At 45.7% G+C, this 26,666-nt stretch overlaps 2 protein-coding genes and 1 non-coding gene across 7 annotated transcripts in view; 2 read left to right on the forward strand and 1 right to left on the reverse strand.

Annotated features, from left to right (window-relative positions):
- The window catches only part of LOC142583099 (bifunctional purine biosynthesis protein ATIC), a 34,293-nt gene extending 33,151 nt beyond the window's left edge, over positions 1-1,142 (reverse strand). Inside the window, exon 1 of the mRNA XM_075693403.1 lies at positions 956-1,142. Within this exon, the coding sequence (XP_075549518.1) occupies positions 956-1,085 (130 nt within the window). The 5' untranslated portion in view covers positions 1,086-1,142. The remainder of the gene's footprint in view (positions 1-955) is intronic.
- A 214-nt stretch (positions 1,143-1,356) lies between these two features.
- TRNAT-AGU (transfer RNA threonine (anticodon AGU)) lies at positions 1,357-1,430 on the forward strand. The gene has a single exon. It is a non-coding gene; the product is annotated as a tRNA-Thr (tRNA).
- A 12,310-nt stretch (positions 1,431-13,740) lies between these two features.
- LOC142583098 (sperm-specific sodium:proton exchanger-like) overlaps positions 13,741-26,666 on the forward strand; it is a 43,306-nt gene continuing 30,380 nt past the window's right edge. For 2 of the 5 annotated variants that reach the window (XM_075693398.1, XM_075693400.1), the window contains exons 1-7: positions 13,741-13,940; positions 14,060-14,192; positions 15,762-16,010; positions 17,729-17,869; positions 18,333-18,428; positions 18,955-19,228; positions 26,145-26,288. In XM_075693398.1, coding sequence (XP_075549513.1) covers positions 14,105-14,192; positions 15,762-16,010; positions 17,729-17,869; positions 18,333-18,428; positions 18,955-19,228; positions 26,145-26,288 — 992 coding nt within the window. In that variant the 5' untranslated portion in view covers positions 13,741-13,940; positions 14,060-14,104. The remainder of the gene's footprint in view (positions 13,941-14,059; positions 14,193-15,761; positions 16,011-17,728; positions 17,870-18,332; positions 18,429-18,954; positions 19,229-26,144; positions 26,289-26,666) is intronic. The other 3 variants (XM_075693399.1, XM_075693402.1, XM_075693401.1) reach the window with 3 other exon arrangements.

Here is a 26,666-nt window from a genome sequence, read left to right on the forward strand (position 1 = left end):
CATCTTGACTAAAAAATTAATGTCTGCAGCGATTACATCGTTTTGCAATATGATATAACGCACCTGGAGAAAATACTTCAAGGCATATATGCTTAAAAGACATAGTAGTTAATTTCTCTCCCCCTTTTCCGAGTGATATGAGCCAAGGAAGAACAACTCGATCTGCGCCACCCCCTCTTTCTACTACGCACGACGAGAAAATTAATTCGCTCGGCGAATGAAGCTGGAATTCTCGCCCAGAGGCAGCACAAGAACGAAGCGGTCACCGAGCGATCGAGAACGTACTCAAGGTCAGTCTCGCGGCTTCCCGCGCGCGCGCGGGGCGATAACTTGCTACGATTGGCGCTATCTCATTTTGCCGCAGCCGTTAACCGAGCGTAACGCTTTCTGCCCTATTGCAAATTACTGCAGCGTTCTCAGTCCAAATGCAAGAATGATATAGTGCACACACGTTAATTCACTCGCCTCCGACCGCGGGAACAAATAAAAACCAAGCGCAAACAGTCCACGCGCTCAACGCGCGCCTGAGAGCTGGCGCTCCGGCACCACTTGTTTTCACTTTCGCGTTTGCAAACAGGAAAACAACAATCAGGCAGAATCCGCGCCTTCACGCCCACGCTAAAGGATCCGCTCAAACAAACTACAGCAACACCGCGGGAAAATTTAGGCAACAAACGTATGCATGCGTGCTTTTATATTCAGTACGTCGCAGACATGCACCGAAGTTGAACATGTGACGCTTTTGAAGTGCAAAATAAAATTCAGCTCTTTTTTTTTGCTTTCGTTTGAAGCGTATATTGGTGACGGTGCTCCAGTAAATTGCTCCGTCAAGAACTAATACCCGTTGCCACAATTAGCAGTTACAGGCACGTGCATTTGCTACGACATGTGATCTGCGCGCGACAAGCTAATTACCACGCCCACCTGCGTAATGACAGAATGAGAATGTCCGTACCGAGCTCCCCAGTCGATGCCATCGTGCTCGCTCGTCTTCCTGGAGGAAAAGTGATCCCGCCGAGCCGGTGACACAAGGATCTGCGGCCAGCGAAAACTCTGCGAGAGCGAGCGGCGAGGAGGATACACATGGGACGAGCCTTTTGCAAGATAATCAGCAGATAGCCGGCCTCCCGAGAGTGGTATTGGACTGATCCGAAGGAGTGTAGTGCGTAATTTCACGAATGCCATGCAGTTTAACGTTCTAGAAAAGCGCAAGCAGCTTAAATGCCGCGCCTCTTACCGTTTATTTCTGCTTAGTCAACCCTCAATAAACAAGAAACGCAAACCAAAAAATAAGAACTGAGCAGCATTCAGAAAAGCATTATTTTATATAGTGCAAAATATAACCTTCGACAGCGCGGCGCCGTGGCTTAGTTGGTTAAAGCGCCTGTCTAGTAAACAGGAGATCGTGGGTTCGAATCCCACCGGTGCCTCGTGTCGGTTACCTTTTTTTTTTTTTTTTTCACCTTTCTATTTAATAGAAAGGGATATACAATTATTACACGTTTATATTTCATAGGAAGGAATACGCAACGTAAACATGAATCGAAGCATGCAAATGAAAACGGACGCGCCCACGTTGCACCTGCAAAGGTCTGCGCACCATGTTGAAGGACGCTAAATATGCACGTTGCTTCCTAGGTAACGTCACTATACATTGTCATCTGCAAAAAAAAAATAAAGAGAAATACCCAAAACGTAAAAGGTCCACGTCTGCCCCAACACCACCAAATTGACCTTCGATGAATCGGATGCTGCTTTTATTCCACATTTACTGTATACGTACACTCTTTTCATACTAAACGGTGCTCAACGAGCCTAATAATACGCTATGCATTTTACTTTGATACACGATGTTCTCTCACAAGTGGCCTCAACCGCAAAAGTCTGCATTCACGGATGCTCGCGATCCGTGAGAATCATAACACCGGCCAACACCAAAGTGTTACAATGGTGCAAATTACTGCACCGTGAATCGCAACATCGTAACACCAAAGTGTTACGATGTATACGGCGAAAGGTTAATTGAATTCAGTGGCACAAAAATCTGGAATATTTTACCCCTAGAAGTTAAAACCGCACGTACTTTCAAGCAGTGCAGCAAATTCTTTTTTCTTGATAACCAGAATCTCTAACTTACTTGAATTCATTATGTACGAGTATTTTCAGAATGTTTCTTGTCTGCATAAACTCATGACGTGTTCCGGAATACTGTGCTGTTAAAATCTGCGCCTGACCCGTATGTTATAATTTATAGTCTTCCCAGTCTATCGGTCCAGATATCCGTATAACCATCATTATGTGAAGAAAAATAAAGCACTTGCACTTGCTAAAAACTAAAAACAATATTACTGCGCAGTCCCCCTCGAACCTAAAGGTCACCTCTCTCCTCATCCAAGTCATTGTCATTGTGGCGAGGTCGCGAGTACAATTTACGTTTTTTTTTTTCCCCCGGAATTTCCGTGCTTCGCAAACTTTGTTGCGGTGTTGGCTACGTACGTAGACTGGCGGCAAAATCAGGGGTCCACGCGCATAGTGCAGGGAAGGAGGCGTGCAAGCGTGAAATGCAGAATGAAAGCGTCAAGCAACAAACGGAACAAAACTACGTAACCTATACAGACAGCGCTAGGCGTCGCAAGGTCGCTGTGTGCGAGTGCAGTCTGTTCACGTATGTATCTTATCAGGGGAGACAGCAGACCATCCAACTGGCGTGACACCGTGGAGAAGGGTCTTTCCTGATTCTTGAAACGTTATCTTTACGACACGCTCCCTCGAGTCGGGTCAACAGCCGCTCGCAAAGAGCTGTTTCGTCGGGCGGCAGGGCTTGGCTGATAAGGGACCGCTAGAGGAGAGAGAATTGGATATCACACATGCTCTACAGCGCCAGACGCGAAAAGACTACGTATTCCGCAGAATCTGCATTACTGGCCGCATTAACAGCTTACCCCTGCTACGTTGATTGCGGTTACAGGCAGGAGGCTCGAATTAACTTATACAGGAAGTTTCCATCCGCGACCTCTACTTCAACTGATTTCTCTCTCTCTCTCTCTCTCTCTCTCTCTCTCTCTCTCTCTCTCTCTCTCTCTCTCTCTCCTTTTTTTTTTTTTCGTCAATCCGCCTTCAACTTCCTCCTTATACATATATGTGAACTTCTAGTTCAACTCGGCTAGATAATTTCACTCGTGTCTGGTCTCTAATCGACTTTCTTTGTCCACGTTAAGCCTGTCACATTTTAATTAAACATTCGGCACTTGTTTTAAGGTACATATGTTGCAGTTGCTGTGATTTCTCGATAAGGAATACGCATGTGGTTGAAATCTCGAGTCGACCACGCAGTGTCGAAGTGTGCGAGTACGGTCGAACGTACCACATGGATCATATATGACACGGTTGATCGGAGGTTCTGTGGGATACGATCTTCGAAACAAGTACGTGTCCTGTTTCGGGACGACTCGGACGCTGTCTCGAGCCGCGGTGACAAAATGAGATAAATTTCTGAGCCACCCATGGGGCGGCCGCGTAAATTTAGATCTCACATGTTCCCGGCAAGCTTTTTTCTTTTTTAATTTCTTTATTTATTGCGACAGCGTGTCTTCTGGCACAAAGAATTATTTACACGTGTAGATACACGCCGGATTCTCGGAAGAAGTCCAGCAGTGTCCGATGGTGGGGCCCCAAGATCCAACTGTCTACATCTGGTGCAGGCACGTACGCAGGATTTTTTCTTCGTGGGGGGGGGGGGGGGGGGGGCAACCCAAGGTAACTTCCTGCAAATGAGTGGGGCGTACTTTACTAGCACAAATGTGAACGTGCACCACTCGCCATAAAAACGCGTAAACCCACAAAAGATAAATGAAATAAGGTGTATTTTCAGGTACGCCCTGTGCGATACACCTCTCCTTTACTTGGCAAACAAGGAACTACGTCAAACGGACTTGCGCAGGAAAGAAGCGCAGGAAGAACACTGCCAAGGACAAGTAAAGAAGCCAAAGTGTAAAATAAAGATTACTTTAGTAGAATACAACTAAAAAAAAAAAACAGCAGTTGGGGACTAAGGCACACAAACCGCGCGGGATTGTGTTACTTCACCAGCCAATCACAGAAGCAAACAAAATCGTCGTCATGCGGCCTTTTCAAAATGGCGTCGTACTTGATACCTCCGGAGCGTCTGCTGTTCTTCAGTAGTCTTTTCATCGGCGGAAGCAATGAGGTGTGCAACAGACATGGACAAAACGTATGGAGTCTGAGCATTTCCCTCTTCAAAAATCTGCGGTGCAGTTCATTTCACTGCTGAACCCGTTTTACTCATGAAACTTCACTGCCAGCTGAAGTGAAAGTTCACAACAAATAGTTGTAGTGAAGCAAGCACGTTATTTCAGTTCAATAAAGAATTAGGCATTCGCCATTCCAGTATAATAGGTGAGGGAAAAGGTATAAAATTACGCCCTAATAATTTTATTTTTGTGGTTACCGCCTTATTTGCGTAACAGAAAACGTTTGAAGTACGAGTTATTTGCAGCCTCCCGGAGGAACAGTGGCTGGCGGTTATGAGGGCGTGGGCGGGGCTTCACTGCAGACTTAGTTTCGCATCCGACTGTAGTAGCGTTTCTTGAATTAGCTCTGGAAGGACTATAGAGAAATATATATTAACGGAACCGTCACAGTTCTTTTGGATCCCTCGTTTATGCTCTACCAAGTTAAGTGCCGCAAACGACTCGTATTGTTATTTGGGAAGTTACGTAACGATGCGTGGCTGCCAGTCCAGTACAATCTCTTAGGGCGCAGGACGCTGCGATTCTAGACGTACTACGCCCACCGCGGAAGCTTAGAAAGACACATAAGCACAGCAGAGAAGTGGCTATACGTCAGGCGGCTCGACTGATAGCTGTAGAAGCGTCATTCAAAACACACGGAATTGTTCTCCACTTCCGGCGGCGTTTTCTCTACTTCCTCTTTAAATGAAAATATGTTTATCTACAAATATTTTCATAAACAAAAGTTACATTTCTTAACTTTCGCTTTTTCTTCCTGTTTGGCTGTTGCCTCGGTAGCCGACAATGGATTCCTTAGTAGATCGCTTAATTTCTCAACGCCTTGCGACTCTTGTTACCAGTTAGCAATTTTGCACGAAAAGTGCTCAACAATTGGGCAAAAACCAGACGAGGTAACGGATGACATTCATGTTGCTTATGGATTTAACTGTTATTGCAGGGTTTGATGACGGACGCTGTTTCGCATTATTTTATTCTTGACCTTATCTAACCCATATCGCGGGTTATGGTGGCGAGGAGTTACGGAGTCGCCATCTGTCGGAAGCGCCTCACTTTCGTAGTATGAGGGATCACGCAGCGCGCTCCTCATAGATTTCGCTTACGGTGCTCAATAATAACACCACGTGGCAGCCCTCCTGGACATTTATATAGGTGCTCTCAAAACGAGGGAAGTTTTTGACTGTCAATATAACAATCTTGGGCAAACTGAAAGCACAGGATCGTTTACAGACGCTATCTCTTTACGGAATACGTACAGTACGCCACTGCGCGCGGTCGCCGCGATGGAGTCTCCCGTAAAGACCTTCCATCCACGCGCCACCGCCGCCGGTCGGCGGAAACGTGTATAGAGGAGGCTTTAGTCTCCCGAACCGGCTTCTTGCCTGAAAGGTATGCAAACACTGAGAGTAAACTACGTGAAATATGTTCTCATAGTGGGCTGTCTGTATAACCAAATGGGGCATAACAGAATGGAGCCTCAATCCAGCGATCGCGCGGGTTCGCAGCGACCGACTGCGCGTCTGCATGCATGTCTGCGCACAATGTTATGCTTTCGCTGTGAGCGCGTTTTCGCACCATGCCGTGAGCTATAGGCCGCAGCAAATGAGCATTTGACAGTACATTAGCAACCATTGTGGCGTGGACCCTATCAGAACTGTTCAAAAATAATTCCATTATAGAGACTTCGACGCCAAGCTACGGCGACTGTGATGTGCCGTCGCGACGATTCAATCTTTTTTTGTCTTCTAAATCCTTGGACATTTCAATATTATTTCTCAAGTTGCGTCGCACTGTGTGTTTATTGGTCTTCTCAGCGTGCGATATTACTCTGGTTGATTTTCGTAATCCAGTGCATTAATTCATAACACAAACATAACCATATGCTGTGCATCTTTTAATGTGTGTCTTACCGCTCCCTTTCCGTTCCAGTGAACTTGCCAGTAGCTAGCATCAACAAGTTCATAGACCAAACCGTCATGACATTAGCCAGGCAGTGGGCGCGGGCGAGCGTCTCAGTGCGCGTTTTCTGCTACTCGCCGAACATCGCGCAGTCTCGGCGCCGTAGCAGAAATCTTCCTCGCGTCTGTGCTTGCTGCATACCCGAGTTGTAGCCGATGGCTGCCTGCCGGTTCTAAGCTTCGCCAGCCAAGCTTCACGCAGCCCCTTCCCTTTGGCTACGTGTAGTGGCGTAGCAACAGGAGGGGCCGGGGGGCCGTGGGCCCCGGGTGCAAGAGGCCAGCGGGCGGAAGGGGGGGGGGGTCGTATACGTCTGAAGACACCCCTCTTTCCGCCGGCTACACACACGGGGGGGGGGGTGACAGAAGATCTATGGGCCCCGGGTGTCAGACGACCTAGCTACGCCACTGGCTACGTGTGAATAAGGCTGACACCGGGCTCCGTTGCGTGAGTCCGGCACTGCGGCACCGAGCGTCTGTAAGTAGTCTGCGTCTGTAAGTAGTCTACTGTGCTGCACGCCTCCAAAGCCAGCCACTACCTATTACAGTACTTTCAAATGTTGTCAAGCAGACACCCAAGGCGGTAAAGCCTCACAATTTAATCAGAACCGCTGCGCAGGTAGGGCTTTAAACTTTCGTTTTCATTCGCTTCGGCACTTCAGAAGCAGCCGACGCGGCCGCTGTGTCCACGTGATCCCTCATGTCACGTCACGCCGACGGTGGCGCTAGCTTTTCCAGTGGTCGAGCTCGCCGCCAATATGGTTCCAAGAATCTGTCAGCGTCGCGACGAGCCGTTACACGAGGAAATAATGAAGCAAAAGGAAAAGTTAAACCCAATTGGCGTTTTCTCTGGCCGCAACTCGTTCCACGTGCATACAGACCCGCTGACCACGAACCGAATCCCTTACTTGGTCCCTAGATCAGCCTAAACGAAGAAGGTTGCACTAACGAAGCAACAGCGATGCGCGTGACCGTCGTAAAGGTGGTGACAACTGAATGCATCTGGAGTTAATCGCGTGGGCACCGAACCGATGAGGAAACTGGCCTTCACACCCCAAAAGATGCTGATAACTACCGCCATCCAAAAGGAGTGAAAAAGGCAGCAAAATGTTGACCGCCGAATAGCTGTCAAGTTTCAACATTGATTTGGCGGCGCTATAGGAATGTGTGTGAGAAGTGGTGTCGTGGGCGGGGATGTCCTTCGAGGTACAGGAAACCCCGGAAGGACGTATCTATAATTGTACGGATAATTCAATGTCACACATGCGAATATCCGCTTCATAAATAAAATAGTACTTTCTTTACAGCTAGGCCCACACTTGTTGGCGAAGACAATCAAGGCGATTAAATGGCCTCGGCTACGTTAGATACAGCTTTGACTGATTGCAAGTCAGGTATATGGCGCCAGCGCTCGAGGGACAGGGGGTGGTGGCCGCCATTCCTTCAGGCGTTGCGCCCGAATCGGCTCAAAGTGGCATCGCACTGGCCGTCGCAGGCACTGAACGCGAGCACGCCAGCTGTGATTATGTGTGCTGTAGTGTCGAATAAAAACGAATAAAAGCAAAATCAAGTATCGGATGGCTCTTCAGTCACTGACTGATGTGGTTACGGGCTCTCTCTCTCTCTCTCTCTCTCTCTCTCACACACACACACACACCCCATCCCCCCCCCACACACACCTATATATATATATATATATATATATATATATATATATATATATATATATATGAGACGCAATTACAGATTACAGGAGATTACAAGATTACTAATAAATATCGGGCCCCCCGGTTAACTCCCTTCCTGCTTCTTCGTTACATAACGAGGGTCTCGAATCCGGCAACATTGATGTATTCAGGTAGATCTTAAAACTTTTTGTGCGCAAACAAACAGGGACGAAGAATAGGGGCAACACAAGGACAAGCGCTTGTCCTTGTGTTGCCCCTATTCTTCGTCCCTGTTTGTTTGCGCACAAAAAGTTTTAAGATGAATCTGTTCCAACTAGACCGACTCGCAGTTATACATTCAGGTAGCATGTGTGGGTCTGTAATTGCGTCTCCTGTAATTTTTATATATATATATATATATATATATATATATATATATATATATATATATATATATATATATATATATATATATATATATATATATATATATATATACGGGGTGCGCAAGGTGGTCGAAACAAAGACTCGAACTACCACAGTCACGTCCGAAATAGCTCTGGAGGTCTTTCAGTACGCTTATTAGGCGTCTCGGGTGCTCTGTGACAGGCGATGGCGTGTATAATTAAGGAACACACACTATGTCCGGCTTCGTTTTTTACACTCTTGCTATGCTTCACCAAAATACATTGCGTATGCTTGACCACGTAACACAACTGTATTGCCACAAAGCTGACTTCAGAAAACCGGTATATGCTAAGATTTTTATCTTAGCCAAATTTACATTCCCGCCAAACTTATTCGCTCAAACATCTGCAGCAATAAAATTGGCGGGATTGTGAATTTAAGTACGCTGCCATGTACGCTGCAACAGTTTTTGAGATTCAAGAGAGATGAAATGGCTAGCCGTGTCGCCGGCCGGGACACCAGGGTTTGGACTCGGGCCGGGTACGCGCCAGGATTGAAACCACTGGGTCGGGCTCGGGTGGGCCAGTGCATTGCACTTTCGGGTTCGGGCCGTGCTCGGGCCAGAAGAAAAAAACAGCGCATGCAGCAGTGCTAGACAGTATCGAGGATGCATCGTGAGGATGCTCGACTCTCACGCGTCCCCTCATGTTGTTTTCCCCGCATGGCTCTCGCATCTCCTGTAATCTGGCTTCTCCCCATAGCGTAGCTAAGCGCCGGCTGCGGTCAGCGAGGTAGCAGCGCATTACGAGAGATGGCGCAGTTGTTGCGCTGCTAATGCCACCTAACGGCGGGGTTAGGCGGGCGCGCAAGTGAGTAGGCTATTCCTCTTTGGCTTGGGGTCAGCAAGCAACGCGCAGTCTCCGCGCGTGAACCGATCCACGCTTCGTGGGATTGTCTCGAGAAAGGATTTAGAGCGGGACACCGGGATGGACGAACACGAACGTTTGAATGAACCACCGTTCGCGTGACCGCGTGACCGTACACGCGAACGACTAGGCGTTGGTGTCAGTTCAACGTGGGAGCGAACATATTCGCTCGCTATCCGGTCGCGGTGAGTCGGACTTCCTCAATTGGAAGTCCGATTCACCACGCCCACATTCGGCTAGCAGGCAATAGTGTGTGAAAGGTTCAATAACTGCCCTTGTGATCGTTGGCACTACTGCGTTGTCGTTCCTTTGTCCCAAGGGCACGTGTGAGACCCCACAACGTGCATCTTAGCTACTTCATCACGGTTCCACCGGTAGTATTTATTCGTATCGTGATACACCCGATAAGATGTGCATTTGCGATACATTGATTAAGTGAGCATTGTGTATCTTTAGATACCAGATACACCTATAGCTAAATACTCGAAAACGCCCACAGTCACTGCAGGCTAGCACGGGGTAGCCTAGCGGCTATGGCATTGCGCTGCTAAGCACGAGGTCGCGGGATCGAATCCCGACGGCGGCGGCCACATGGGGACGAAATGCAAAAACACCCGTGTCGCTTGCATTGGGGGCATGTTAAAGATCCTCCGGAGGTGAAAATTATTCCGGAGTTTCCGACTACGGCTTGCCTCGTGATCAAATCATGGTTTTGGTACGTAAAATCCCAGAATTCAATTATTTTAAGAGACGACATATTTATGTTCGTTCACGTTTATAATCAATAAACACGACCATAAGCATAAACAACGCATAAACACTATTTCAATGAAGAGATTCTGCATTTTTTTTACTTTAATAAATGGCGGCACCCACCTTCCTCTATATATTTTAGGAGAATAGGATGCTGTGCGGCTCTATTATGCCCGAAACGTAGTTAACCGAAACTATGTGCTACCGTCATTATTCATTAGAGGAGTATTCAACCAGTTAACTTAAGTTTTGGAATATACAATTAATGCGGATGATTAACAATATTCACTAATTAACTTGTAAAGTACGTGCATGACTTTAAAGGACATGTTATAATTGCAAAATTCAAGTCAGCGAATACTCCGATCATACTACATAGCCTTTTACTAGGAAATGTGTGCCTAGGACGAGTTTCGCGAAAGAGGCATTGAAAATTTGTCCTGAAATAATTGCAGTTCAGGCGACAGCTTTCCATTTTGTACGGTGTGGTAACATTATTTAAATGAGCAAATGTATTGATCAGTGTTGGTAACTGTTATTGTCGGTATTAGTTAAGGCTAGTCACTGCTAAATGCCCGCACAGATGCTACAAAATAGCACATGTCCAGGAATTCAGGACATTGCCCCTTCGGCTATCTGTCGAACTTCGCCACAGTGCACCAGCGTAACTTCATTGGTAGCATTTAAAAAAAAGAAAGTATACTTCAGGTGGCCGCCCGAATTTTAATACTTTCAGTTAGCGACATCGAGAGTACGTTACGCGGTTTTATTAACGTGCATATTTACGGCACTTAGTCGTATCGTCTTTGATACGTTAGAGCAGTGCTTGTTCAGGGTTAAAGTGTGGGCACAGAACGTAGGAAGAGGTCGAGGAAATCGGCAACCAACTGCAGAGTAAATAAAAGTGTAAGTAGACAACCCGGAGTCAACAAAAAGAAAGTTAGAGAAACAGAGATGGTAAATTGGATGCAAATAATGTAAACAAACAAGAACAAACAAAAAAAGGACCATGGAGATTTGTAAATATGGTGAGAAAGAAATCAGGAGAGAGGATCTGTATGGATGGATAACACAAAAGGCAGTGCCTTGCTATTTCAGGCCCGGTCGATCTGGCTAACTGAGGACGAAAACACACGGAGCAAATATCTGAAACAAGATGAGGCATGTGACTGCCGCAGCAAGATTCCGTAAAGGTCCCAGCACATCATAGTGGAATGTCAAGGCATTCCCCCAGCAAGACCAGTAGGAAACGTCCACCTCTCGAAAGCGCTGGGATTCAACATGGATGGCAGCATCAACTAGTCAGCAGCCGAGATAAGCAAGAGACGCTTAGAAAATTGATGAAAAAAAAGAAAGCAGGGAAGAAATTGACAGAACTGGAGCCGTTACTGGCATAGGTAACTAACTGTACAATACAGAGACAGATGTTTCAATGTTGAAAGAAAAAAGCAAGGAGGCATAGACAGAATGCTAGACAGCGATAGATGCAGCTAAAGTTAATTAGAACACGCAGGCTAGGCGATTAGTTGTCACGGCGCTGTCTCAAATGGGGATGTCAATAAGAAGCATCATCATCACCACTCAGAAAGCTGAATGTGGTGTGCGGGCCTGCATGATTCTTCTTCGGAAATTTGCCTCCGCCACCGTTATCAAGCCGAAAACTTCGATGACTGACGCTGCATGATCACTAATTATTTGTATACGTCCGTCAACAAACACTACGCGCATAGTCGGGAACACCACTTGCTTCCCGCGTCGCTTGCGCAGCGTCGTCTGCTCTGTTCTCTTGAGAGAGAAAGCGGCGCAAGTACGCATTCCTCCCCCCCCCCATATGTCGCATACAGACACCATCTTCCCGCTGGCTCCTCTGATTGGTTCGTGGGCACTGTAGCTTTCTCTGCGCTGCAAGCAGATAGACGCTGTCGAATTTCACGACACCACGACCAGTTTGGGCGTAAACATTAGGGCGGTGTCGCCACCCGTTTTGAGAAAAAGGTGTTTTTTTTAGTGCTGACTTCACACAGGTTTGGTGTATCTGGAATCTGGGTATCTTGTAACCCTTTCCACCAAGAAAGCGGCCCTCTCACTCATCCGTAGCATCGCAGCAAGTAGCAAACGTTAGCAAAATGTTAACATGTTGGTTGGACGTCGCATGCACAAATGACTATTCGTATAGGATTGACCAAGCCTGCGGAGTGCAATTTGTGCGTGCACGATGAGACACTAGCGCACCTGCCGTGCCACTACCCATCCTTTGACACCCAATGTGTGCTCTGCAAGTTAGGCTCAGCCGATTGAACAATAGGACACTCTCTGAGGAAAAGATCATGGTACCGTGGCCTATGCATTCTTGTAAGCAAAAGGTCACAAAAGCCCTTCTGCACTTCTTGAACGCGACTGGATTGTGCGAGCGCTTGTGAATGCGGACATTCCTTTGCGAGCGTGTTCACAATGGCTGAATCTTTATTATTTTTCTCTTTCCTTCTTACCTATTCCTCCACCTTTCCCGCTTAGCCAACCGGGCACGTTCTAGGTGATTCTCCCTATCTTTCCCCCTTCGCCTCTCTCTCTTTTCTAGCAAAATATAGGTCTCAACGAGACAAAAACCAAAAATTAGTCGCAGAGCAGTGTAAAAATAACGTTACGGGCGTGATTAGCACCAAGAGAGTCGAAAATTAACCCCTTTGTACTATATTCCTGTACAGGGTGTGTTGTCACATATATATATATATATATATATATATATATATATATATATATATATATATATATATATAGGGACAAAGCCGCCGGTACGGCACACTTTTGGGAAGTGGAGCACGTTCTCTTTGACCAAGGAGGCTTAAAAAGATTTTTAAAACCCCCTTGGTATTGACTATGGTTTCTGGAAGGCGGCGTGGCCGGTGCTCACAGGAAGTGAGAATTAATCGCAGAGTCAGTAACATTAGCGTTACGTGCGCATTAGCGCCAATCCATATAGTCGAAAATTGTCCACATTGCACCATAAGCTGCAATATCTCCGGTATCGGCTCCACTGCCCTTTTGGTGGAAGAAGAAAGGGTCAGCTGAGTGTCGACGCGCGCTACCATAGAGTTTCATACAATAATTACCAGAGGGAACTCTGGCGCTAGTGTCTACGGGAGCTGCAATGGAAGCATGGGAATTATGGGAAGTACATAGATTCGCCTAAACTTCGTCCCTCTGGCTTCAAACGGCTTAATGACTTCGTAAACTCATTTTCAACAAACCAATGCGTAATAAATAATTAAATAAACGTTATTAAAATTGTCCGACAGCACGATTCTAGCACAGTGCTTCTGGCACAGATACCGATATCGAAAACATTCCGCCATGGGCGCATGCATTGACAGGCGACATAAAATGGCCTCACAAATTTATTGCGGGAAAGCCATTGCCTTGAGACGCTTGGCGCGTTTCGATGATTTGGCCACCTCGACAAGCTGAACCGTTGCAATTTGTAGCGATTGCCTTCTGCACTTCGAAAAGCAGTCTGAAATTCAGATTAGACTGAAATTCCCGAGAATGAAGGCATATAAAGCGTATTAAACAAAACTACGAGAACGTTTGAATCCACAAGCACGATGACAAGACAAATCCATGAACGAATCCCATCATTCCCACGGTGGCTGAACGATTGCAGCGCCAGAGCTCCCTCATGTAATTATTGTACGAAACTATACGTACTCACTGCGATCACCACGCGGTCATCGCGTCAGCGTCCCGTGAAAGAAACAGAAGAAGAAGACGGAGCTAACGTGCGCGCGCACGAGATCCGCGCTGTGGCCGTTCCCGTCTCGTTCATAATTCGTGGGTTACGTGCTGCAGTGCTGGTTACGTTCCGTCAACGACCACTCCTCTCACCCTGGTTCCCTATACACCACTGTGCGTTTTGGGCGTCCCCCGTTGCTTCGGGACGGGTCCAACCCTCACCGATCGCTATAAGTGCGTATAAATTCGCATCACATTTCGTTCTCGCACGTTTTTGCGCCTGAATCACACCCTTGATTGTCTGGCATTCTTCTTCTCTTTTTTTTTTTCCTCGTTGAACTTTTGCGTTTCAGAACCAGCGACGCCGCGCTCCTTGTTTCAGACACCGCAAAGCAACGATGGACCTGACGACGGATGCCAATTACTTCGTGGATAACCACCACCGCACCTACTACCTGGCGCTCTTCGCCTTCTTCACCATGAGCAGTAAGCCGGCGCATACCAAAACCTTCCTGGAGTATAGATGGCAGCTGAATTTTATTTATCACTCTAGTCAGCGATAAATAGAATTCACCCAGAACAGCGCTATAGAGTTTAGCACGAGAGCATATATCTTAGCGGCTATCTAATTTTGCCTAATTACGATTTTGTTTCGACTTGTTGCCGATGCCCCAGTTCTTAATTGTCAGCAATAATATCGCAATGATAACGCCGAGGTAAAGCTTGCGCGCGCATATATATATATATATATATATATATATATATATATATATATATATATATATATATATATATATATATATATATATATATATATATATATATATATATATTGTTACGTAGGAAGACGCAGACGAGAAGCTATGTACAAGTATATTTACAAGAAAATACGCTGCGCTTGGCCAAGAGGCAACAGCCCGCGCTAGCTTCTAATCGTCGTCGTCGTCTTCACACTGTGTTCGCCTTTCGTGATCGCACAAATTGTGCCGTAGCAATATATATATATATATATATATATATATATATATATATATATATATATATATATATATATATATATATATATATATATATATATATATATATATATATATATATATATATATATAGCCATCTTGTAAGGTAACGCGGTGCCACCTAGCGAGCGCAGCGCGCCTCGCAAGCTCAGATAATAGGTACCCAAAATTTTCTGACGTGGAGCAACGATGGTGGTCTTTGAAGCGTTTAGAAAAGTGAAACGATTTGAATTCTTTTTTTCTTATGCTCCGAGCATTAAAATACACTTTTGTGAGCAAACAGTGAAAATGTATCGTTCCATCGGCTGTTCTAATGATATGGCAAAATTTGAGACGCTTTGTGGACGCCAATTTCTCCCAAACCAAGCGCACGACCGAGCCATATCACTTGTGTTGCAGGCTTCCATCTACTGCCCGACTGTTGAGACGAACTCAGAATTTTTTTTCTTCATGTTTAGGGCATCTGCCAAAAGCTTCTTTTCGCGAATTTGGTCGTTGTCGACGTGAACTGCCCGGTAGTATAGTCGACGGATCAACATGCTAGCATTCTTCTTGTTTCTTTTAAAAGCGTGCCTTATTTTATTTTCTGACTTTTTCTGTGAAAGTCGTTTCGCATATCTTTCGTGAGACAAACCGCAAACGCAAATTCATTTCCCCGGTACTATGGACAGAAGACACCACGGTGGCGAGCATTCGATGTCCCTTAATTGAGTCAAGGGACCATCAAATATTTACGTTTACGCTTCTCAGCGAGCTCCCTAACCTGTACACGAAGAAGCAGACGACAGGAAACTGAACAAGCGTTTCTTGTTTTTTTTTTTTTCGTCTGTGTCTCTAACAACCGTTTCGGCGCTGTTACTGTCATAACGACAAGTACGCCAACATGTTTGACACAACGTGGCAGCATTCGTGCACTTGTGAGTGCAAGTAAACACCGGCGTGTAGCTAACGCCTCGATACGTCGGCCGAAGAAATTGGTCAGAGCGCGAGAAAGCATTTACAGCGTGCAACTTCCGCTGTCTCCGTGGTCACGTTGCAGCGATGCTGAAGACCATCCAGCGACACATCCGTGTCCCGTACACGCTGGTGGTGTTCGTGGTGGCGGCCGGCTGCACCACGCTGTACGCGATGACCAGCAAGCGGATAGACTTCTACTACGGCTCTATCGGCGTGCAAGCCATAACGGTCTTCATGCCGGCCTTCGTCGTGCACACCACGCAGGGCATCAACAACTACATCTTTCGCCGCTGCCACATCGAGATCACCATCTTCTCTCTGGGAACATTCGGTGCGTTACGTTTCCCTCGACCTGCGTTGAATGCGTCCACCTATTCGTGGCACGGAGAGGCGATTTTGCATGAAACCGCAAATAAGGGCGCCGCTCTTCCGTCATCACGGAAAGAGTGGTGCTTCGGGTGAGACGTGCGATCGAGCGAGCTTAACATTTTTCACACCTTCGGCACTGATGAATAAAACAGATACGAAACGCGGGCATGAGTTTACTTTAAGAAGTAAAATGAAGACATTTTACGGTATAGCTGCCGTTGAGCAAACGAAGTTTAGTCCAACTTTGTTGATTTTGATAAAGAAATTTGCGAAACAATAATGTTTTCGTGCCTATAACAAGGGGCTGTTTAACACGGCAAACTGGGGAAGGAACACACAACAGAATGTCAGCGGTATTTGAACCGAACGCGAGGAAACTGGACGTGTACCTTAAATGGCAAAAATATAATCGCTTTCGTTAAGGGTGTAGGTTTAAATTCAAGGAAAGTAGACAAGTTAAAAAAAACAAGCATTATGAAATGACCGAACACACAATTTCTTAATGTGGACCACCGGATCCTGCCATCTGACCCCTGTGGTGTATAATTCTGCAAGCTTGTGGTGTTCGCAGCGTAATGGCGCGGCCATCTACGCGTTTAGTCACATCTGCACGATGTGTCCGGTCAATATGAAATGGAGCAATTAAGTCGCTTTCAAAAGCCCGCAGCGCGTAAACACACATTTCCCGCTCAAAAATGTACCAGTATTCCGGCCCTTTCGCATTGCTCATGACTGACGTGCGCGCTGAATTTCAGCTGTCATGGCCCTCGTTCTGGCCACACTGTTGCAGTACTCTTTTCAAAACTAAATTTGAAATTTGTTGGAGGAAAACGGTTTGCTGCATATTAGCAGAGAAAATTAGGTTGCCCCTGGACACCGTTAGGATACACCCGCAGTTATAGCATTCAGCAGTGTACGTTAACGTTATAAATTGCATGTTACGTCTTACTTTGTGTAGTTTGCTTTTTCGCCAGTGCAATTCTTATGCCGTGTGTGGCGTAACAGTAATTTTCGTAGCAGCTTTTGTGTCATCTTGGGGTGGTGTTTGGCACTGTAAATTCCGCCATATTGTATAATTCCGCTATCTTGTTTGCGCTGATTGGCCCACGAGGCTGCTATGACGTCTCTGGCTGGCTCAAAGCGCCAATAGGGCGGAATTTGACACTGTACAGCATAGCACCTTCGGTTGGCTTAGCTCTGACAAGCGCTATGTATAACAGATCTCTCAGCGCTTGTCGTTCGCCAGTTACACTACCGTAAGCACATGAATAGTTTTCTTTCATCCTAGCGCCCTCATTTTTTAAATAATAGCTGTCAGCCTCTGTCCGAAGGCAGCAATGTGCTGTCGAAAAAGGTTTAACAGTACAGCTGCCTTAGGGCAAACTGACGAATAATATTGATCTCACGTGTGCAGTTGAGAAGATGCAAGCACGTTCAATGAACATCGTAAGCGGTTATGATGGTCTCTGTGAGGTCGCAGTGTCATCAATGACATTATACGTTTCGTCCAACTGCCCGTCTGTTTTCTAACGGTCTCTCGTCGGTATCTTAAAGACTATCAATTGCGCCTGTCGTAAGCTATTCCAATCGGGACATTCTGTGGGATGAGCTCGCGGAGTAGAACACAAGTAAATGAGCGGAAAAGGGTAGCGCTTTGCCGCAGGCCACCGCTTTGCGCAGGCATTACGCTCGCCCTGGCCACCGTGTTTGTGACGCACAGGATCGCGGACAGCACGTGGCCATTCCGCGAGTGCCTGCTCTTCGGCGTGTACATGTGCCTCATCGAGCGCCTGCCCATGAGCGACGCGCTCTTCGAAGAAGGTACGCGCTGTCATCCATCCGCAAAGTGCGTTGAATGGCTCGTTCACGCTTGCTATTTACGACCACTTTAGCTGCACAAACACGGCGTATTCACCATCTGGCTACCTGCGTTTTCTGTCTGGCCGTTGTAACGTTTGCATTAAAAAAAGAAAGCACCTGTCTGATTTTAACTTGAAGCAAGGAAATCCCTCGTAATGCAGTCATTTCTACTTGAGGCGGTACGTAACGTGAACCAGTACTGTTACTCGTTAAAGTACAGGTTCACCTGGCGAAGCATACCACACGAAGCGAACCATCCGATTTTAGAGTCAGATTAAAATTTTCACGTTAGGTCACCCCCCCCCCCCCCTGCACAATACCTAATGCAGCTAGTTCTTTTTGTATTCACTATTTTACACACTCGAACTGGCTCTACCAGTTTAGTGGGTTGATATAATGACATCATGGCCGATCACGTTCGCAGGTCGATACCCCGTAATGACCACAATGATGCAGTCCGAGGCACTCTTTAACGCTGTCATGACGTGGTGTATCTTCGGCTACTACCGATTTCACGAAGGTGAGCTGTTTTCCTTTGATATGCTGCCCGTCCTAAGCAACGTTGGACGTATTTTGCGGGCCGTCCTAACTTCCTCGCGATGATGGTCGTTACACAACCATACGGCGAGTACAAGTACCTGACGGATGCATCCAGCTCTGTAACCAGAGAAGTTGCGGAACATACAGTACTATGTTCATTAAGATCAATGGCATGGCCACCTTCATTGTATAGGCAAGTTCGAAGCGAATGAAGGGACCATGTGAATCGTACCCTCTATGCTTGCATTAATACGTAACTAAGCCCGTTGATACAGGTGGATAGGGTTTGGGACAATAGAAGCCTCTCATTCGAGTAGAATCCGTAGAATCAACCCACCGCTTAACCAAAGGAGTTTAACGAAATGTAAAGTATCTTCTCCTAATTTTTTTTTAACCCTGTGGCAAAGACACTGCTTTTTCTAAAAAAATAGTCTATGTCCAAAGTTGTGCCGGTGTATACGCCTTCCCCGGTAAAATGTCGCCCCGTGCGTCCCGCCCCCACGCAGGTGGCGGCTTGGACCTGATGTTCCCGCTGCAGAACCAGGGCGTGGCGATGTTCGTGGGCCTCCTGATGGGCACGGCCACCGTCTGCCTGCTCGACGCCACGTCAGCGTTCAGCGGAGACTCGGCCATCACCGTGATCGTGTGCGGCACCTACTTCACCTACTTCTTCCTGGAGAACGTGCACAGCTCCGGCGTCACCGGCGTCGTCGTCTACACCATGGTCGTCAACTCGCACCGGTTCGTCGCCTGCACCGACCTGAGCCGCGCCCTCGAAGAGTGAGCAGCCCGTGCTTCTCATGGCAATGACTGTTCTATAGGGATCACGAATGGGTCTTGGCGGGGGGGGGGGGGGGGAGAGGGGTTACGTTAGCCTGTCATCAAAAAACCCATCCGTCTTTTTTTTTTCCTTGAACATTTGGCCTCGGTGGGGGTTCAAGCTGAACACTGCACGCGGTTGCAAGCCAGGTGTTTCCGCCACTAGACCAGGGCAGTTCAGATGAAGCGAAGGAATAGTACGGGCATGTTGTGCAGCTCGACCTATTCACGGCGAGGCTATATGAGATTGGTCACTCTGTACACGCGTGTTTCGCGTAGAACTAATCTGGCGCCGCTGGCGCTGAAACGGTGCGCGTGACAGTGCAAAGGCAGACTTCTTTGTGTGCAGCCAGTTTTCACCGTGTGATGAATAACAAATCTGAAACACTAGAAATGTCGGCAAATTCGTGGTCTCTACACATCGCAATATCGTGCTAGCACGTTGTAAGTGGCGTAAAAGCGTTGTACAGTGCTTGCATAAACGCATTTCTCGGTGGAAATGAAGGTTTCCCATAAGCATCGTCATTGCATCTCGGTCTGCTTCAATATATTATCTTGGCAAAGTTTCCCCGCATAGTATCAATTAATTGAAGTGAGCGCTGTTGGAATGATCTTGTATCGTCGATGAGAGGACTTTCTCTCGTATCCACAAACGCACCTCGACCTGACACTCCTTCCTGACTTCGACGGAATGCATTTTCTGTGCGTATCGTTAGGAAAACGGGCTGGTAGCTGACATAAAGCTAGTTGGTTTTACCTTTCTTCTGTGTCTTCGCTCGGTCCTAAAGATCGCGGTAACAAAGCGCTCGAGTGGACGACGTCGCCGCCATTTTGTCTGGAGTACTCGCTGCATTCGTGGTAAACTTACTCCGCGGTTCCTTCGATGAGGAGCGGTTTGCGAAGCACCCCTTTAGTTCATTGTGTCCGGGCAGACGATGCGCGCGTTTTGTTGCGAAATCGTACTTTTGGAATCGTTATGAACCGTTGTTCTTTAGTGCAGTGTCTACTAATGACGATGAGAGGCGCTTTTGACGACTTAGCGGTCGACAGCGACGAAAAGCGTGGGCACAGAATAAAGAGGTGAAGAAAGTTGCCAACGAAGTACAGAGTACTTGAAAGTGCAAACAGACAACCCAAGTCATAAAAAAAATGAGATAGATAGATAGATAGATAGATAGATAGATAGATAGATAGATAGATAGATAGATAGATAGATAGATAGATAGATAGATAGATAGATAGATAGATAGATAGATAGATAGAAAGATAGATAGATAGATAGATAGATAGATAGATAGATAGATAGATAGATAGATAGATAGATAGATAGATAGATAGATAGATAGATAGAGAGAGAGAGAGAGAGAGAGGTGGTAAATTGGATGCGAATGATGGCAACAAAAAAGACCACCGTGAAGATTTACAAATACAGAGAGTATAAAGCCAGGACGGAAATATCTTTACAGTAACACAAACGGCAGTGCCTTGTTATTTGAGGCTCGACCCGACTGCCTGAAGGCCAGAAACATACCGGAGCAAATATTCGCAACACGATGATGAATGCGTCTGCTGCAGCAAGAGTATACGAAAGCGACAGAGCGCATCGTAGTGGAATGTCGAGATATTCACCCAGCGAGGCCCGTAGTGAACGTCCACCTTCCAGAAGCGCTGGGATTCAAACTGGATGAAAGCAGTAACAGGTCAGCGGTCGAGATAATCAAGAGACATCTAGAGCATCGGCGTAAAAAAAAAAGAAATACAAAGAAAGCTGGCAAGAAAGTGATAGAACCGAAGTCGTTACAGGCATGGGTAACTACCTACAGTACAGATATAGAGGTCTTAAAGAAACTGGTATGTTGATTGGAGATCGTGTTGTCTTGTTTCACGTGGCAAAACCACGATATGATAATGAGACACCCAAAGAAAAGATCAAGGAGAGATAAAGAAAACGCTAGGTTGTTATGCGAATATAGGGTATAACACCTGTTTAGCTCAAGCAAGCTAGGTCCGCCCCGTTTCGAAGGGGATTCCAATGGAAATCGACATCCTCGTCATATAGTAATAATAATAATGATTAACTGCACTAAAGCCCCTTGGTTTTGAAAGGGGCTTCACTTCTTGGCAGAAGTAGGGAGCGTCAAGTCGTATCAACGTTTTGAATGCGACGGTAGCAGTGGCATAGCAACTATTTGTCGGGTGCGGGATGGGGGCGGGGACAAACGGCGCACCATCCGACCCTTCTCTTTTTCTATTTGCAAGTTACCATCGCATTAAGAGAGAGAGCCTGGTCATGCATCTGTCAGCCATTTTTATAATTAAGAGACATAGGCTTCGTTATCAGCCACACATGGTGAGCCATGGGGAAACAAAATATTACATGAATTCGAATTTATTCCCTGAAGTTATATAAAATCTTAAGATCATGCAAGCACAAAAGGCATTCAGGGCCTTACAGAGGTCCCTGGCCACGCACAGTAGAAGCAGTACAGCGTACATAAAAAAATGCGCATTTGCTACTAAAAATTTTAGTCATGAAAGAAAGAATTGTGCTTAGGGTTTACGTACAGCACAAGCTTATCTCTAGTCAATGCAATAGTACTGTCGTGGCTATACGCAACAGAATACGCTCAACATAAAGAACTTGTAATTTTCACGAGAGAAAAATACTGCACGTGTGCGCGACCTTGCAGAATTACAACCCGATTTCCAGAAAGGCTTTTTCTTTCGACCAGTTGCAATAATAGTTTGTTTCCTGTAACTATATCGTAAGCTTTAAAATGCTGCCCGCATATGGCTGCCCTGTTTGAAACATTGCCCGTATGTAAAGCTTTCGAGCACTTCTTGTTGGGAATCCTTAAAAAATCCGAAATTCATCAACACACATGTTACTTCGACAAAACAATAACCATGGTGCGCCACCCTTTTCTACCCAGCTTTTGCTAGATTTGATCTCGGTTGCGTTCACAGTTCTCCCAAGGTAACGGGATAAACTTTGCTTTGTTCAAGAACACTTTCAAGAAGCTCCTGATAGCTTTCATGCATAATTTACCAAAAATGTCATAGTTAGACTCCTCACTCTCAACTTTATATGTATACCTACAAATTATCCACAACACGCCCTTCATTTTCTCCAAATCTTTCTCCAAATATAAGCAAAAGTGCGATCTTTAGTTTATCGACGACATCGGAGAAGCCGGTTACGAAGGTGTTTTGATGATCAAATAGGAAGAAAAAGGAAATAAAAAACGAGGGCTCAGTAATTATTTGCAACACTTCTAACAGGACGCAAGGCCGTAAAAATTTCGTCACACATTGCACAAACCATCACCCCCCTTTCCACCTTCCACATTCCATGAAATATAAGCCTGTTGTAAAGATATGTCGAGACACCCGGATTCCTTGTGTAGCTGATGACAGCGTATCACACGTTCTCACGCATGACTGAGAACTTTTGTTTTACCAAGGCTGCGCTTGATCATATCACATTTGATTGGCACAGATATTTTCCATAGCGTTGCACCCATCTTCGCTAAATTTGGCCTCTCTGGCGCACGTAGTTCTGCCATGGCAGCACGCTAAATTCTGCCCCGCTCGTTAGACACGCTGATAACTCTTTAGAGCACTTCTATTCGTAATTTGTTGCCAAAGGCCCAATTAGCCATGCGTCTTGACCGTTGCCCGCACATCAGCCACTATTTGCTCCTTGCTGCCTCGTTTAGTTCAGTGAGGCCACCAGGTTAACCTAATATATCATGCACGAAAAAAATTAAAACAAAAACAAGGATTCAATAAGTACTCTTAAAGCTTCCAAATAAGCCAGAAAGGTTAAGCCTTCGCTACACATGGCACTTAAAACACACCCTACTTTTTCTAGGTATAAAATTTTTGAAACACAGAGTTCGCTTGGGATATTGCGTTGCTAATAGCAGCAGCGTTGACACCTGCGAACACTTGCTGAAGCATATTTTTAAAAGTTGTATTTGAGCAACACTCATTTGTCATCGCACTCAAGCTTGGCGTAGCGTTTCCCCTAGTTCTCACAAAATTTTACCTCAGCTGTATTTGTAATTAGGCCAGGGCAGTACTCCAAGTTTTACGTTACTCGTAAAATACACTAATAACGCCCTGGACCACTTGCATACGTATTCTACTGTCAAAGGCACATTTAATCCAACCATTTGGAACGTTGCCTTCACATTGCCAATATCGGGCCCCTAAGTTTCCCCAAATATAAAAAATTATTGATTGATTAGTTAAACAAGGGCACCGGAGAAACAAACTAGGAACCTGGTATGAAATACTAAAATATAGGGAAAAGACGAGTGTTTAGTAATTATTTGCAATATTTTCATTTAAAGCAGGAACGTGAAAGTTTGTCAACGCATTAGGTTCAATATTATGCTAATTTTCACAGAATTTCAAGTTCGTGGCTCCTGCAGTTGTTTTAGGAGTGTGGGAAAAGTTTTCATTAACGGCTGTATGATATTCTGGAATGCTTAAATGAGTAACTTTCTACGAAGGATGTAATGAACCTACACAAATTAAATATTTATCGCTTGTCACTCAGAACATTATTCCTATACTTCAACGAAATATAAACACCATGCCTCACCTAGTTAACCGAGGATACCGGGGTTGTAAAACAGCTAAATGCGATGTATAACGCATAAAAATGGGGGTAGGCGTGTGGGGGAGAGTATTCAGCAACCATTTTCAAAGCGCATAAGTATAACCAACACAGAACTTTCGGCACACGTCACCAAAAAATCGCCCTCATTTCCTCAAAATGTGAAATCTCTGCTTTTCTTGATCCTGCCAGGAAACAAGTTATAGCGTAACTATTGTGTAGAAACAGCCTAGAAATGAAATGGACGTCAGCAGTTACACATGCAATTAGAAAAAAATTTAAAGTGGATGTTATATTTATATTGAAGTGACTCTTCACTTTCGACAAGGTCGTTTTCACCAACATATCTTAGGATTAGTCGTGAGAACACAATGGAATTCGGCAGTCCGACCTGCTAGAGGCCTCACCATTTTTTCCTCTATGTGGTGATACATGATTGAGACTGGAACGCCACGTACACTATCTCTAGACGGACGTCCAATAGCTCCGGTATATGATAATCCAACGATTTCATGCAGCAAGGCACCTAGTCGTTGGGTGTGGCTGATTGTGATACTTAATCCAGACCACACCCCTCGCCTTTATTTTGAAAATAGGCAGCTAATCTTGTTTCCAAATATGATCAGGGCAATTCCAAAAAAAAATCTGGGCTTGATGCAAGCAGCCCAGGCTAACACTTGTTATGGCGGGAGCTGCCCAGTGCCAGCCTACTCCACATTGCGAGCGTGTATGGCGCATCTCGCGCGTCAGCCACTACAGTACGTCGTGACGAGGAGAGAAAGACAGTCTTCGTTGCCCAAGTTAAGAGGAAGCTGTAGCTCGGGCCCAACTCCTACGCGGCCTATTCAAATACATGTAAAACCGCAAAGACGCTTTTCTGATGTGACCACTGAACCGATTTTAATGAACTTTGTTGCATTTTAGAGAGAAAGTTAAATTCTAGTGACTGCTGGAAGCAGAATTTTGATTTAGGGTCTGGATTTTGTTAAAAAGATTTTCAAAGATGCGGAAGCTTGAAGAAAAAAAATAGAAGCATAAAGTTTACAAATTAGTAGCTCTGAATCAATAACTGATATCGCGGTTCTGTAAACGGCATCCATTAGCTCATTCAAAGCGGACAAGTTCGATATGCCAATTTGTATCTTACGTGAATTTGTTACGTTATTTACAAGGGTTATGCAAAAGCTGTATTTCCATATTGTTAACTTTTCTTAGATTCGTGTGTTACATATCGTACTATTATGTTACATATTGTACTATTATGTGTTTATATGTACTATTAGATGCAATTCACGGAATTGTGATGTCATTTTTCCTTGCTAAGTTAGAGAGTTGTCAACTGATAGTTTCGTTTTCAGAAAATTTGCGATCTTTGCCAATTTTTAATAAAATATTTGCAACCTAAATCGAAAATTCAAAACGAACAGTCACTAGATTCTAAGCTTTTCTTTTAAATGCAACAAACCTCGTCAAATTTGGTGCAGTGGTCGCCGAGAAAAACGAATGCTCCTTCTACATGTATTCAGATAAGAGCACTGGAGCTAAAGCTTCCTTTTAAGGAATAGATCGCGAAATGCATTACTTCGGTGGCCACTCTATTTATAAAGACAATTTGGCTCCAGCTGTAGCTTTGTCGAATTTTCCTCCGTTCAGTCAAAAGTGCCCGCTTTCAAAAGGGAGAGGGGGATCAGGTGGCGTACTTCACCCCCTCCCCCAACTTTCGACAGTGTGGGGGATGCAAGAGCCGCCCCCACCCCACCCCCGAGTATATACGCCCACCGATGGTATATAGTAACAAGATTATGTTGTATACGAGCTCCGGCAAGTGATTGGAAGAGCCGGTGGAACATCGAAACGCGTCGTATTTCTGTTTTTTACTCGGCCTGCTTGCGCCGGGCTCGATCCTGTCGACCTACCTAGTCCGGGTGGCTTGATGGGACATAAAGTGAGGGAGGCATAAAGTAGAGATGCATCAACCTGCACCAAGGCTTCAGGGGAGAGGAGGTGTTGCAGAAGGGACAAAAAATTCTAACATTTCGAACTTGAGTAAGTTGATCCACAGTATGCATGAACAGCGCATCAATCGCACCCGCCGTTTTCGTTATAACACCGCACATCTTTTTTGCCTAATAAAGGTTGCGTATATCCCGCCCACCCCCCGCCACTCCCATAGCCATTGCTTTATGACGACGTCATCAGTGCCGTTCCTGTGAACCTATCATTATCGTTTTCGTCTCCTTCCATTGACAGCTATTGGGATATACTGTATGATGTCACCGGCACGCTGGCTTCCTGCGTGTCGGCTTCGTACACCGCTGTGCTGCTGATCCAGTACGCACCCACGCTTGATTGGGTAGCCTTGTGGACCTGTTACGTCGTCAAGGCAGCGTTAAGGTAATTGCGTTTTTTATTTGTGGAGCGCTTTGAATTGCGTAGTCGGCAAATGTTTCATGTTTTGCGGCACTACTTCGCTTATAACAGTTGAAAGCTTACCTGATCTCTCACAACCTTAATGTCTATAAAGTCGGGGATTAAGTTCCTCTGAAATGATCAAACATATCGGTGGCTGTGTCGTGAAGTCAGAGCGGAGAATGTGGTTCATGGTTAACCAGGAGCTCGGGCTACTTGGTTTCGCATTAAGGGGACAGGGTAGGTCCTATTCTAGCCATGCATTTTAGGCTATGTTCGTGACCCTTTTTCTCGTGATCTGCTGGGGTTAGAACATTAATCTTGGTGGCACTGTAATCAGCAATGTTAGGTAGTGTTACTGAA

The sequence above is a fragment of the Dermacentor variabilis genome, chromosome 5, assembly GCF_050947875.1.
Source record: "Dermacentor variabilis isolate Ectoservices chromosome 5, ASM5094787v1, whole genome shotgun sequence".
NCBI lineage: Eukaryota > Metazoa > Arthropoda > Arachnida > Ixodida > Ixodidae > Dermacentor > Dermacentor variabilis.